At 35.8% G+C, this 14,794-nt stretch overlaps 1 protein-coding gene across 10 annotated transcripts in view; it reads right to left on the bottom strand.

Annotated features, from left to right (window-relative positions):
* The window catches only part of GALNTL6 (polypeptide N-acetylgalactosaminyltransferase like 6), a 506,336-nt gene that overhangs the window by 274,815 nt on the left and 216,727 nt on the right, over positions 1–14,794 (bottom strand). For all 10 annotated transcript variants that reach the window (XM_068942492.1, XM_068942494.1, XM_068942498.1 and 7 more), the window contains one exon: positions 1,275–1,441. In XM_068942492.1, the coding sequence (XP_068798593.1) occupies positions 1,275–1,441 (167 nt within the window). The remainder of the gene's footprint in view (positions 1–1,274; positions 1,442–14,794) is intronic.

Below are 14,794 nucleotides of genomic sequence, written 5' to 3'. Positions count from 1 at the left end.
TCAGCAAGATATTGTCAGCAATAGAACACCACCACCCTACAGTATCACCATATACAGAAAAGCACGATTAGCATTGAGCAAACAGCCTCAGTAACTGCTATCTCAGAATGAGATGCTTTTTTGTTTGTCAGATATCTCATAAAACCAACTTATAGGCTTCCCTGCAGGTTGTTTACTATGAGGAAATGGTTAGCCTGCAAGGGGGAGGGATGTTGTCTCCTTTTCACTTCTTGTTTTGAAAACTGTCATCTATGCACTAGACTCTATCCACAGAATAGCCAGAATTGTACATGTTTTATGATCTCACATAAATTACATTACAGATGGACAGTCCAAAGGACATACTGCAACTAAAATGGTAGAGATGAAGGGGTAAGATATATACATGTACCATTAATCTTTCTAACTTCCGCAAAATCAAATTAAAATCTCGTACACATGCACACACACTGATATTCCTGTCCTGCCTCCCAGTAAGTTAGAAATTCACTCCAGGAAGTTCTTAGCTGAGACAAAGGCAATACCTAAAAAGACTAGCAAACAGCACAATTCTCTCTTTTGCTGTCTATCAGTCTACCCAGAATACACTCATAAATACCAACAACTGATGCCTCAGCCAAAAAAAAAAAAAAGTCCTAAAACACGAACAGAAGCTCGAAAGCAATCAAGTATTGCCAAGATCTGTATCATTGATTCTTACCCAAGAAACTTCAATTCCTGATTTCAGTTTTCTTAATTTTACTATATGTAGATGCTGTAAACTTTAATCAACTATTCTGAAGCAGTTTTTCACTTTCCATTCAAAAGATTAGTACCTAAACAAGTAAAATAGTCTCATTTCTCTATATTGTTATTTTGTACCAGTATATGAAGCTGCCTAATTCAATAAAATCCCAGTATTAAAATCCTATGAGTTGCATCCCAAAAGGTCAAAATACATAGGTTTCCTGAGGAAAAGTGAAGCCTAAGGAAGAGATGTTGAAACTAAGAAGTTGCAGTATTTCAGAAAGAATATATTCAAAATACTATATTAATAAAAGGCCAACAAACTGTTCATCTTTTCTTCCCTTTGACATGAATTCCAGTATTCGTGCAAAGTAACACAAAAGCCAATCACTTATTCATACAAGTTAAATTCAGTTAACAATCAGGCCATACTTCTCAAGGAAAGCAATCCAACAGCTGAGGGCTCCTCACCTTTTGCCACTGTTTAATTTACGGAGACCACGTTGCATTGTACATTTCAAGTTAAAACAAAAACTGTCAGGCCTTACCTCTGTCACTGAAGTCATCCACAAGAATGATTTCTGCTATCAGGCTGTCTGGAGTGCGGTTGATAATACTGTGTATTGTTCGTAAGAGTGAAGTCCAGCCTTCATTATGAAATGGGATAATTATGCTAGTATTTGGTAGCTTTTCCAAGTAGACCTTGTGCTTACAGCTGAAAAGAGAGGAAAACATGCGTATAAGAATACAGAGGAGCCCGAACTAGCATAAACTGCCATCCACTTGGGCCATCTTGCCCAAGTGTTGTTTTCTGGCATCAAATCCAACAGTACAATCAGGCAGGACTTTCCTGCGACCAGGAACAAACTCATCAGTAATAACTAGCTCATTTTAAATATTTGTAGAATTATTGCATATGGTAAGCAATAGCAAGAACTAAACAACAAGAACAAAAAAATTGAACAGACTGGAATTAGACTCTTTCATTCAGTAGGGTCTTTTTTCTTGAGTAATGACAATTTTTTACATTATTTCCAGAAGACAAATCCTTTCATTAGGAACATTTTCGGAACACCATACGAAAAAAAAAAGAGAGAATCTGAAGTTATCCTTCTTTTGATCCAAAGGAAAGAAAACCGTTTACTACACCAAGAGACAAACTGTACAAAATAAGTGAGCGTTATCCTGGCTGACATACATCCATAGTACGCAAATAACATTCACAAGTACAACCCCAACTCCACATATAAATAACAAAAATAATTGCCACTATTAAATAGAGATACTACAACATATGACTCTGAAGATGCAGATAAGCAAGCAAATGTAAACAACATTTTATTTCCTAAATGAAAGCAGTGCACTTCAGCACCTTAATTAAACTGCATCTCTGTAAGGCGAGTGCTGAAACTCACCATTTTTAATACTGACTTATTTATATATCTGTTCAGTAAACATACCCTTTAAAAATAAGTAATGGTCTTGTAATTCAGTCTCTCCTAATAGCTGAGAACATTTCATGAATAAATAAATGAATAAATTGGTTTATTGAAACCAGTAGGATCTCATCTTTTCCACTTTTTGACCAAAAGAGAAGAGAGAGTTTTCTCCATTGTTAACATGGCATTTTCAGCTCTGTGGACAAAGGCGTTATACGAATTCTCTTTCCCCAAGAGAAATTTGCACCCTGATAAAGGTATATGTACAAGCAGAATGCCATGACTGCTTTGAGATAAAGTTTAAAGCGGGGGGGAGGGGGGGAAGGCAAGAGACTTGCATTTTCTAAGCATGGAAAAAACCTACAGAAACTATAGATGTTTGCTGCTTACATCTTTTCTGAAGTGTCAGTTCTTACTTACAGAAAGAATAACTATGCATATCAAATACTGCTGTAGGTTATAGTGTTGATTTACATATATTTGCAGCTTAGTTTACATTTCCATTTATAAATGCCATATAGAAATCAATATTTACCAATTTATGCATAGCTATCATATTGATGTAATGTTCTAAAGAAATAAGAAACTTACGCTAGCTACTACACTTGCATATTAGGAAAATATTAACTGTTATGCAGTTGCCAGCATTAAAAAAAGAAAGAGGCATAACTATACATTCTAACATTCTGGGAGGAAAAAATCCACTGTGGCAAGAGAATTAAATAAAAATTTTCACTTGTGCTTATCTATAGGAAGAAGTACAACAAAGGAAGGCCACTATTAACATGTGGCTGTTTCCACTGGCAAATGAAGAAAATCAGGTACCGCCTACTGCTGTTGACTGTTTGCCTACAATGATGTGTCCTGCACTAGAACGCACACAACTGCTACATCGACATGTAATTCTTGTGCTACTCTCAAAAGCAAAAGTTTCTTCAGAATTTAACTCCCATCAATATAATTTTAAAATTATCAAGTTCTTCATCCCATTTAAAAAAATACATATATGTCAAAGTACATCTTTTGCAGGGTAAGAGAAAATACAACACACAAAGCCTAAACACATCACAATGTTTTTCTTTTTCAAAATACTGCTCCTACTAAGCATAGCAAGGAGCAGAAGTAAAATAATGTTTTCTTTTTGTATTTGTTTTTCTAAATCTGTTGATACTTATTTTGATAAATCTTTAAAATGTGCCCATTAGCTAGAACTCCTTTGAAAAATTTTCACCACACCTTTGTTTAAGGTCTATGTTGATTACCCTGGAACAAGACTGCTTACAAGCACTCCCATTGCTTCTTTTCAGTCCTTGCTAGTTTTTCAAATAATAATCAGGTCTTTCCGCCTACAAAGTATTACTTATCACTAGATCAGAGTAAGCTTATGCAGCCTGATCTGCAGAATTTATATTACAATTTATTAATGGTGCTAAGGACATGGAATAAACAGTCTAGGTAGATGTATGATTCACATGTCAAAAACACCAGAAAGGATAACAGCTTTTATACGCAACACTAATGTTGACTTAAATCCACAGGTCTTGAAATGCACAGATTTAGTTTTGCTATTATTTCATGGTATCTGCATCTAACTCATGGGAACTATGCTTAAAACCAAGAAGCGCTAGCAAAATTATTAGATAAGCTACTAGAAATGCAAATTTACTTTCAACTGTACCAATTTTTTTCTCAGTAAAGATTTTTAGAAATGGTATTTCAACTCTAGCTCATTATCAAGATTTCTACAGGGCACAATGGGAAGAGGTACTGTCATAAAGTTTTATCATAACTTCAAACTAACCCTGCTCTATTATTTAGAGTGGTCTCAAAAGTTCTGGCATACTTCTTCATAAGTAACTGTTCTATTTTTCAGTCAACAATGTCATGCTTTCAAATGTATATGTTTTCCTCCCATCAAAACAATACTGTCATGATTAAGGTATTTCAAGCATTCACCAAGCAGACTACAGACTCTGATTTAAATGTGTCTGCTCCACAAAAATCAGCAGGATTGCTTACTTCCTTAAAGTCAGGTATAGCTTAACTACCCTGTAGAAGATAGCTTTCATCTCTTACTATCCCATTTTAACAGTGTTTTAATGAACACTAATATTTATCAGTTAAAAGTTGCCAAATTATGGTATATTTGCTCTATGAAATTTAACTGAATTTCCACAGAGATATTTCAAACACTACTCTTGATTTCCTAAAGATTGACAATTTCGGTGCAAAAGTTTTTGTCAAATTTCCATATCTATTTAGAAAATGATAGCATTTGCACATGTGAACTCTGATGTGACAACTTGTCAGCCTCAACCTGAGCACACTGCAACTTATTCACACACTTTAAATAATTAAGGCTGGCACTGTGCAGACAGTGTATGCCATTCAAACAGATTATCACCAAAAGGCAGAATATTTTGGAGGGAAATACATTAGATGAAAAGGTTTGCTCAATTCAGTTCTTTATATTCTACCATTTCCCGCAAAGAACTTAATGCGAGTAATAAATTTCTGAAACCCTTAAGAAACAGCGTTGCATGAAAAATTGAACTAGAGAGAAATGGGAGGAAAGCATGCCTTATTTTACTGATTTCCTGTAAAATCAACTGTTATCCACCTTTTTAATATCAGTGGAGTTATTTTTCTTATGTATTTTTAAAACATAGAAAATCAAAACTGAGATGAAATAAACCCAAGTTTTATTTGGTGTCATGAGCCCATAGAACTCAGACTATAACTTGCTTTTTCCTCTCAGCTTCTGCTTTGCAAAAAAAAAATAAAAAATAGATCAGAAATTCTCTGTAGGTAACATCAGGATCATCCATGGAAATCTTGTAAATACACATACAAAAAGTAACATATCAAAAACATATCAAAATAAGAAATACAGTGCATCAAAATACTACATAATAACAGGTTACAGCCATTTATTTGTATTATATATTGCTATATGTAAATTGTAGCCTCCAAAGGCACAACTGGGGAAAAGAAAAGAAAAACAAAAGAGACACAGACAAACACAATAAAAGGGACAATCAAAATTTAAGAGCAAACACAATAGCTGAACTTGCTTACTTGCTGAAATCCCAATACAAGCAATACAAATACTACTATTCTGATTTAATGTCTGCATACTTGGCTTCTTTTAAGCTAACACTTGAAGGATTGTCTGAAATCCATTTATGTTAGATGTATTGTTAAAAAATTTTCTGAATAGGGCTGTCATATCAAGGTAGTGCTATTACACCAAGTAAACGGTACTAGAGCAGTAGTTAGTAGAGTTTCAGCACATTAGTGAAAACAGAATCCTGCATCTGGACCTACTGAAGAATAAAATTTGGCATCCCAGTTGTGCCTCAGTCTGTTATGTATTATAAAATCCTTGATTTACAAACACAGGCTACAAAATAAAAACCGGAATATAAACTCAATATAATTCAGTATAAACTGAATTCATACATGTGCATTGAGTTTATAAACATAAGGTCTGTGAAACACTGCCATATGTAAGCCAGGTGATATTTTGGCTTGCTTTTGCTGAAGCTCTACATAGAAACAAGATCCTGAGAAATGTGGTTTGAATCAAGACAGTGCCACACCTTTAATTCTTTTTGCAACACTTCAAACCCGTTGATCATATTAATCTAAATTTGAAAAAAAATTCAATAAAATTAAAGATTTCCCGCCATTAAAAATAAATGCTATATATTATGATAGGACTACAATATTCAAATTATACTAGGATGGGCAGGTTAGGGGGGAGAGAAAGGAAGCCTGACTTTGCTAACAGTGAGATAGTGTCCTTAAACACATATGAATTTTTTTTTTTTTGTTTCCTCAAGACCTTCCATTAAAAGTGGCACAAAGTTGTTACCAAGCAGTGTTTCTGAACACTGTCTAGATTCATTGTCTAGATTTTCACTATCTAGATTTCTAACTAGGGAAAGAAAAAAAGGGGGGGGGTAAATTCAATGCCAGTCACAAAGCCCCATTCCTCATTAATAATAAGAAAAAATTCATACTGTGGTATATTTTAAATATACTAAGATAGAGAACTCAATGGTAACAGTGATAAAAAAATCTTTCCTAATCATTCATTATTCAAGTTATTATTAAAACTGCGTTTAGAATTAAGTATTTGAGAGAAGGTAAATCTTGAAGCTCTCTTTATTTTCATGCAGATTCTAATACATCATCATTCTAATGCAGATTCAACATCATCAGAAGTAGCAACCAACTTCTGAAACAGCTTCTTCCCTATTAGCCTCTCTCTCCAAATTTCCTACAGCATTTGCTTCATGTTTCACTGGAAAAAACACATTTTGAAATTAAGAAATAAGAAAAATATATTTGATTGGGTTATTGAAAAGTGATTTTAACATGTGCATACAAAATGTAATTGTACTTTCAAAGCCAATATTGATTTTATTGCTTGTGCTGTTTATTGTACCTCCAGCCTTAATAATATGACATCCAAAAGGTTACTTTAAGATAATTTACTACATGTGGTTTCATATTTTAGTCAAATGATCTTTTTTATTCTGGTATTTTTATGACATTTGGGTAGCTAGAATGCATTTGAAAGTCTATTTAGAAAGCATAAAAGTGTTTAGTAACACTGTTTTGGGAGCAAGACATTAAATGAAAACAACATCTTATAAATTAACAAATGTTAAATATGGAATAAAAGAAATTTTTTTTTAAACCATAAGGATATTAAGAGCTTCCATTATGTCTAAGAGAAAGTGTTGAAAGAACCAACATGTTGACTTTTATTAAGTCTCGGAATACTAGAAAAATCTCTGAAGGACTGGAAATAAATTGTAAGATCAGTATTTAAGAAAGGTTAGTAGGCTTAAAACCAGAAAAAACAGGCAGTTCAGTCTGACTTCAGTCTCAGTCAAATAAAAGAAGAGTTTTCTCCAGGACTTAAAGGAACGTAGAAAAGATGGTAATATAATTGATGTCAATCAACATTACTTTATAGCTATCCTTTTCATGAAGGAAACACAGTTTTCTGATAAAGGCAACTGTATCAATGTAGAGCTTTAGTATCATACAATACTCCAATTAAGGAATTAAAATGACAAAATCAGGGGGAATTGAAAAAAAAAAACACCAGCTTGCAACTGTTCATCTGCTACATATTTCAAAATAATTTTAATAGGAAGGTGGTATTTGTTATTTTTAGTTTGTCTTCACGAGGATCAGTTTTTGGCCTACTGCTATTTTCATCTAGGGAAATTTGTCATGAGAAGATTCATTTGAATGGTAAACGATGATGAAGACAGGCCATTTGACTTAGATTCAACTCTAATTCTAACTCAGTTCTGCATGTGTTGCAAAACGACTCATTTGAAAGAAAAGTATTTTAGTATAAACATACACAAAGTCCTGGAAGGAAAAGCTCCCATGAAATTTGATAATTTTACCTATGAGATAAAAGTTCTAGAGAACTAAAGAGAACTAAATCAATCTGCCTGAAATTAGTACACCAAACTGATTTTTGCTTCAGCTTTTGATTGCAATAATTTCTGTGAAAGTGTTCCCAGTAATCAGTCTTGGCTATGCACGTACACTCAACATCATTGCCCTTACTCATAAAGGAAGGATAAATATTCAAGGATGTTAAGGGTATGTTCTTTGATTGTTCTTCCATCATTTTCATTACACTTTTCATTACTTTCACCCTTACCTCAATATTTTTGTTTCCTCATATAATTAAGTTTATTGACTTCTTCATGTTTAATCCACACATATCTTTAATAACTCTCATTGGTCCTCATATTTTATGATTATTTGTTAATCAGACTTCCCCTTAGTGATTCATAACTGACACTCCGCTAACCCTCAATATCATTTTGGGGTAGTATTTATTCATGTTGACTGGAAAAACCACCAAGATGTACTTGAAGTACAGATGCCTACAAATGAAATTGCTGGAGTTAGAAATCTCAGGCTACCTCTTCCTGGATTTCCCTTACTCAGTTACTTAACTTACGCAACCTCCTCATCATCAATGGTTGCTAAGCAACCGCTTCTAGAACTAGAAGCTTAATTTTTTTTAATGTTTGATGCAGCTTCCCCAAAAGCATTTTGAACCATCCTTATTAGCCTTCTTAGCTCCCATGCATGCTCCTATCTACAGATGTATGCTATGCTGCCAACACCAGCACATTGCAGTGGAAGAGTCGGCATCTGCCCATCCTGTGGCACATTCCAGCTGGTTTGCAGAACTAAGGAGGTGAATTCAACCAACTTGCCCATTCTCATATATTGCTGAGTTTCAGTCCTGACTATGGAATGTTCTCTTTCATAGCATATAGTCTCATTATACGCAGGTACTATTGGAGACTCTCCTTTTAAGAGCTTTTAAAGAGTGGTATTCAGTCATTGGGACTATTCTGCCTCTACTATTGCTGTTCTTCAGTTAATCTCATGAAACCTCTTCCTATCACTTCCCTTCTTGGAGACTGGGACTCTATCTTACTATGAGCTTCCACAGTGACAGGAAGAACATTGTTTTGATCTTGGCTGTGGTTTCCAGGTACTATGTAATTGAAGTAGGAGTATTTATATAAAGTATGCATCTTGCCCTGGTATTTTCTTTACTCCTAAGAAGTCTGAAGATGTATTATAGCTAACACCTGAGTTACTCTTTAGGATCCCCCCACAAGCCAGACACAGAAAAGACTGGGATGCACAGTAACAGCTTGTACACAGCCAAAACAGCTCACACACAACAAGTGGAGCCCTAGCTTACTATTAGTCCATTTGGTATGTTAGCCATTAAACCAGTATCATTTGCCTTCAACAGTATGATCCTAGGGCATTCTGGTACTACTATAAGGTAAACTGAGAAACGAAAAACTATCGTGTTCTCTAGGTTGGTTCGGGGTAGGGGGAGGAGAGAAAATATATAAAAAAATTGAACTATATAAACTACGCACCTACCCTATACATTTTAAACTGCAGAATTTTTTCAGATTGCGTTCAGTGAAATAACAAGTAGTCTTCTGTTTGCACTTAAACATGGTTGCCATCAAAAGAGATTATTTTAAGGCCTTGAAAAGCAAGGAAGTGTCTTTAAAAAGTATAGTAATCAAATCTCTGAATTAACAGGTTTAGGGGTAGCAGGGAGGAACATACATACCCAGAACTCATGGCATGAATACAATTCTGAGGGTGAGAAGAACCTGACATCTGAATCTAGGACAGTACTAGTCCTACTCAACAGGAGCATCTTCTATTTAACATTAGTATCTTTAGAAAGGCATCTGTAGTACTGCAGAAGTGCCCTGTCTTGTATTTAAACATATTACATATCTCAGTGCAGCACACCACCACTTGTCTGTTGAATAACGCTGAAAAATAGGTTCAGCAGCTAAGGTAAAGAGAAAGACAATTTCTTAGCATAAATGCCAATTAGTTTCTGCAAACTTTTTACTTATTTTGAGACTAACAAGTGTATTTAATAAAGCTGTGTTAATTCTGAAACTGGGATCTAAAATGCCTTAGCAGAAATATCTAAAAAGAAAATCATAAGTAAGTCATCCTCCCCGTTAAATTGTTCCTACTTGTATTTTCTTACTGAAGGTATTAAGTTAGCATTTAGGAAAAAGGGAGTTTAGAAAAACGGAACTGTGGAGGGGGTATTACGCATTTCCCTTGCACAGATCCTCAGAATTATGAAGTACCATTAGCAATTTAACTTTTTCAGAAAAAAAATACTGCACATCCACAAACACATATGTAAGTACAGAACAAAAATAACCTGGCATAAAGCAGTAGAGTTTCACTGAAGCAGAACAGTTCCATGACTTACTTATGAATTAGTTGCAATGGCATTTTCATGATTGAATTAAGCTTTCATTTATTGTCATAATTGATTAATTTCGCTTTCTTTCCATGATAAGCTATTTGGGAATTTGATATCTGAAATTTCTTACCAGAAAACAGTACTATATCATTAATGGTTCCACTAGAGACTGTCAGAGGAGATTTTAAAAACTGAGGGCCTCGATACAGGAGCATGAGTTGTTTCTAAGTTAGTTTTTAAAGCAGTAAGTACCTCTCTGCTACCCCTGGCCAAAACATCCTCTTCCTCTCTCTCTTCTGTTATTAGACCCCTTACTGTGCACTAATCATGTGCCATTTCAAATATGGCTGCATTTCAGTAACCCCAAGACTACTGCAGTTTATTAGCACGTTGAGAAACTGAATTTGGAAAGCTGCACGCTACTCTATTATACACAGCTATCACAGAGTCACAAGAAAACAGCTACTATGAAAGCAAAGTTCTTTACACAAAAGGCAAGGTAGAATTAATTTGTAAATAATTTATATAGTGAAAAATGTTAAAAATACACAATTGAATGTGGAACTTCTTACTAGCTATTCTTCTGGAAAGCTGTTCCTATGCTTTGTTATTGTGGCTGAGCATTTGGTGCCAGGAATTCAAGGCTAATTTACACAAAGGATATAGAGTCATCCTCACTCTAAAATATCTAACAGCAATTTAACTAGTCCTTTGAGATACAGGGTTATCTTAGGTGGAATCAAGGACCAAAACTGAGAGTTTCCACAGAAAACAAAACAAAACAACCTTTCAGAGTCAATTATGATGCTTCAGGGAGACTTTTTAGAAGGTTAGAAGAACAGTGTGAGGTTGCACTACTTCTGAAATAACCTGTCAGAGGAAGAAAAAACAAGTAGATCTATTACAAAAAACATCTAAAATCTATTTGCAGCAGACACCAATATAATACAACTTAAACAAGGACCACTCTGTAAGAGGAGATACACCGAAAAGGACTTAAAATTCTAGTTGTTTTTCAGTACTGAGAACTGTAGGGCTATCATGATTTCATTTTTGTCTCAGAAAAGGGGGGTCATTTATGCCTTTTGTCCATTGGGCAGAAATAAACAAATAGTGTCTTTTTACTTCAAGGTATAGTGATGATTCTGTTCAATTCCCTGATGTGGAACACAGTTAGAAAAGTAATTCCTAAAACATCTCGATAAGGTGGGGGGGGGGGGGGGGGGGAGAAATCAGACTGCAAAACTCTGACCTTTACAGCATATCTGTAAACAGAAAAACATCAGGCTACAGAAATCAACAAGCTCCCTACAAGAGCAACAGAAAGAAAATGAGCTGCTAAAAAGTGAGAAAGGAGAGCAATGCTGGCACCATTTCAGCCACTTTACAGCAAAAGCCAATTCATAAAAGGAGCGCTTTGTTTGACCCTGTGCTTATAACACCAACAGTACTTTACGCACATTAAGGGACACCAGTGGCACTGCCTTGGCCAGCTACCAGGTCCTGTGCCTTCCAGACACGTCAGCAGCCTCGTAAACTGCCCTTGCTGATGCATAATAGCACATGAGAAGCTGAATGTCTTGCAGATATCCCTTTGCTGCATTTAGGAAGCAAGATTGCCTACTACAGCCGTTACTGGATCATAAAAGTAGACCTACTCTAATTTTTTCTTCTTATACAAAGTGCCAGAGAAAGTCAGGGCAAAATAGAAACAGAGATTTTCAACTTTTTTCACTGGTTTTGTCAGGACACACTTTCTCATTTGAGCTACTTTTCAGACAGGACTTTATTTCCCTTTTTCATGGGGAAGTAAGTTCTGGCACACATCTACGCACAAACCTGCTGTAAAGCTATCAGTAGAAAGCATTTTCTAGGGAAGACTTGCATAGTAATCGTCTTAGCATGTCAAAGTATTCAATTCACAGCAACAAGCTTCAGTCACAGTTTCCCTTCTAATCTAGCCTTGTCAGCCGGAGCTGATAAAGCACTGATAACTAGTAACGCCTATTGCCATTTGACCAATCTTTGTAGAATTAGCTTGGGTGTGAGCTGATGAAAGGAAGCAAACCTGCACTACTGCATATGGACCCCAATAAATTTCAGAACACTTCCTCCTCCCTACTAGAACATTTAAACCTGCTCCAAGGCTTTATTATCATTTTCAGAAAAAATATCAAGTTGTACAGTAGAAATAGTTTACATTATTGCTGTTAAAGCACTATCAACCAGCACCAGGCATTGGAAACCAAACAGGGAATGTCCTGTGCTCTTTATCTAGGTTTACTCTCAGTGCTAACTGCATCAGATCTGATGGAGCCGTATTAGGCACTTATTATTTTATGCCTAATGTGTCACTTCGGCCTGTGGTGGACAGTCACTCCAAAAGCACTGCATGTCTTCAGAGAGCTCGAAAAGAGTGATTTAAATCAAAATGGTTTCTCTAATGAGGGGAAGAACATCAAGAGGCAGACAAGCTTTACCACACAAAGCATGATTATGCTTGCAGAGCTCTCTTTAAGCTGATAGCAAGGTGCAAAAATCACCATCACTCATGGAAAGCTCTTACCAAAAGAGAAACAAACCAACCAACCAACCCACACCCTTGGGAATAGAATAGAATACCGTCAATCATCTAAAAATTCCATTAAACCAATTAAAGATGACAGGTGATAGAACACAATTTATCTAGCATATGTAGAATTGAAGGTACAAAATAAATCCTGGAACACATTTTATCCAATAATTCCCTCCTCAGCTGCAACTGTATTAGAGCAGAGAACTACAGGAGCAGCATCTGTTTAGGCAGGAGGCACAGAATTACCTACAATGTTACAGGGTAAAATTCTGAGCATTAGTTAGAACACCAAATCATAGAAAGACAAGGGAAATGCTTCCTGAGTGTAAAAACCTCACTCACTGCTGTGTTTTTGCAAAAAGTTCAAGTTTTCCCTACCCCAGTGGAATAAGTTGCTCTGACGTAAATGTCTGAAGATAACAGGAAAGTGCTCACATGTTTGGGAGTTGCTGCTTGGTTAGAAGACACTTAATATCAATTCCTCTCAACAACTCTGAACATGTTGCTTTTCACTAAAGAGTACGCATGCCTTAGCATTTTAAGTGGGACCAAGAGCTCACTTCTGAGGCAAGTTTCTCAGTGGTTCCTATTCAGTGCACAGTTTCAGAGCAAAAGAACTGGATTCCCTCTGAACAAAACTAAACCAGATGTGTTCATACAGATCTAATGGGCATTCAGTCCACAGTATTGGACTAGAATGGGTTTGCAATTAAATCCCTGAAGGACATCTAGTCTGGACACTGACTTCTCAGCATCAGCTATCCATCTCTACAGGTCTGCTCCTATTGCACTGCTACCTCTTAAAGTGCAAAGAGTCCTGAGGCATGCGAGCCGTAACAGTAGTGCTAGAGACCCATTAGTCGTGGGCCCATAGATTTATCCTTTGTTAATACAGTGAGGAGGAAATTGCAGCATAAATGGAAAAAGTTATTGAATATGAAGTTATTGTTGTATACATATTTTTACATGCAATTGGATAGCTTTCAGACTCAAGATCTTATAAGCAAAGGACAGTAAGATCTCTTAGTAGATTAGTTAGAATAACTGGCAAACCTGAATGAACGTTGGACAGAAGTCCCTCTTTGGAATCCCAGCAGGCTGCTAAGAGTGATAAAGTTGTGAGGATGAGGATATCATTCCAGGCAGCTTACAAGTCTCCTGTGACATTTAGGCTAAAACAAGCCATTGCTAAGTAACAGACTTTTCTATAGTCCCTGACTATAGAAAGAATATAGTGGTGACTCCATTATCCGTATTTTAATCAACTGATAATACAAACCATCCAATAATACAAACCATCTTAAATTTGGAACGCTTCAACAAGGCAAGATAGCCAGGGCACAGGAAGTGTCTTCAGACTCACTTTATTTCAAACTCTTGCTGGTCCTTTTCAGCACTATCTCAATACATAAATTGTACTTGATCCCTTCTTTTACTGACTACTCCCTTTTCAAATGGCAGGAAATTTAACATACTTTAATTATTATATTTCTTTCTTCTTGAGAATTCATTGAACAACTCTAAGAGCAAACCTTCAATTACAACATGAAGTAAATGCTAAATCTTTTTGTCTAAAGCTTTTCTTATTTCTTCCTTGTCCCTCCAAACATCAGGACAGGAAATTTCCTAGATACCTGGTGAGAACAGCATTCATTTTTATTAACATTTTTGTGGTTTACTGAGCATTTCAAGCTCTTATCTCTTCTTTCTTGATAAGCAAGCCAATAGAAAATTCAAGATTTAGTGTTAAAATTATATATGCCACAAGTTTACCAAACATTCAATGTACTGGACATTTTGATATGGTTGTGCTAACATTAGCTACACTGAACATTCAGCAAATTATAGTCTAAGCTCAGGCTTTGCAGTTGGCCTTGCAGTCTTCATTAATATGAATATCTATCATTTTTGATCCCTGGCACACATCACAGAAAGAACATGCCAGTTCTGCTACTGGCAAGCCTGTGCGTCATCATTCTGTATGCCCACAGATGCTCACCACTCCCTGCTACTTTTATTTGAGAGTTTGCTGTAACGAGGACAATGTTACTGGTAAGATTTCTGGCTGGGACCAACCTCCTGGAACCAAATTTGCAAATTACAATCATTCTTTGACACGCTGCTCACTATTCACCACATGAAGCATCTGAAAGGAGACTTTAGATCAATTAGTAGAGAGATAGACACACTTCTAAGGACATTTTGCCTGATATATTTCAAGCATCCACTTTT

Source organism: Struthio camelus, chromosome 4 (genome assembly GCF_040807025.1).
Source record: "Struthio camelus isolate bStrCam1 chromosome 4, bStrCam1.hap1, whole genome shotgun sequence".
NCBI classification, from domain to species: domain Eukaryota; kingdom Metazoa; phylum Chordata; class Aves; order Struthioniformes; family Struthionidae; genus Struthio; species Struthio camelus.
This window is presented reverse-complemented; position numbering and strand designations above follow the sequence as displayed.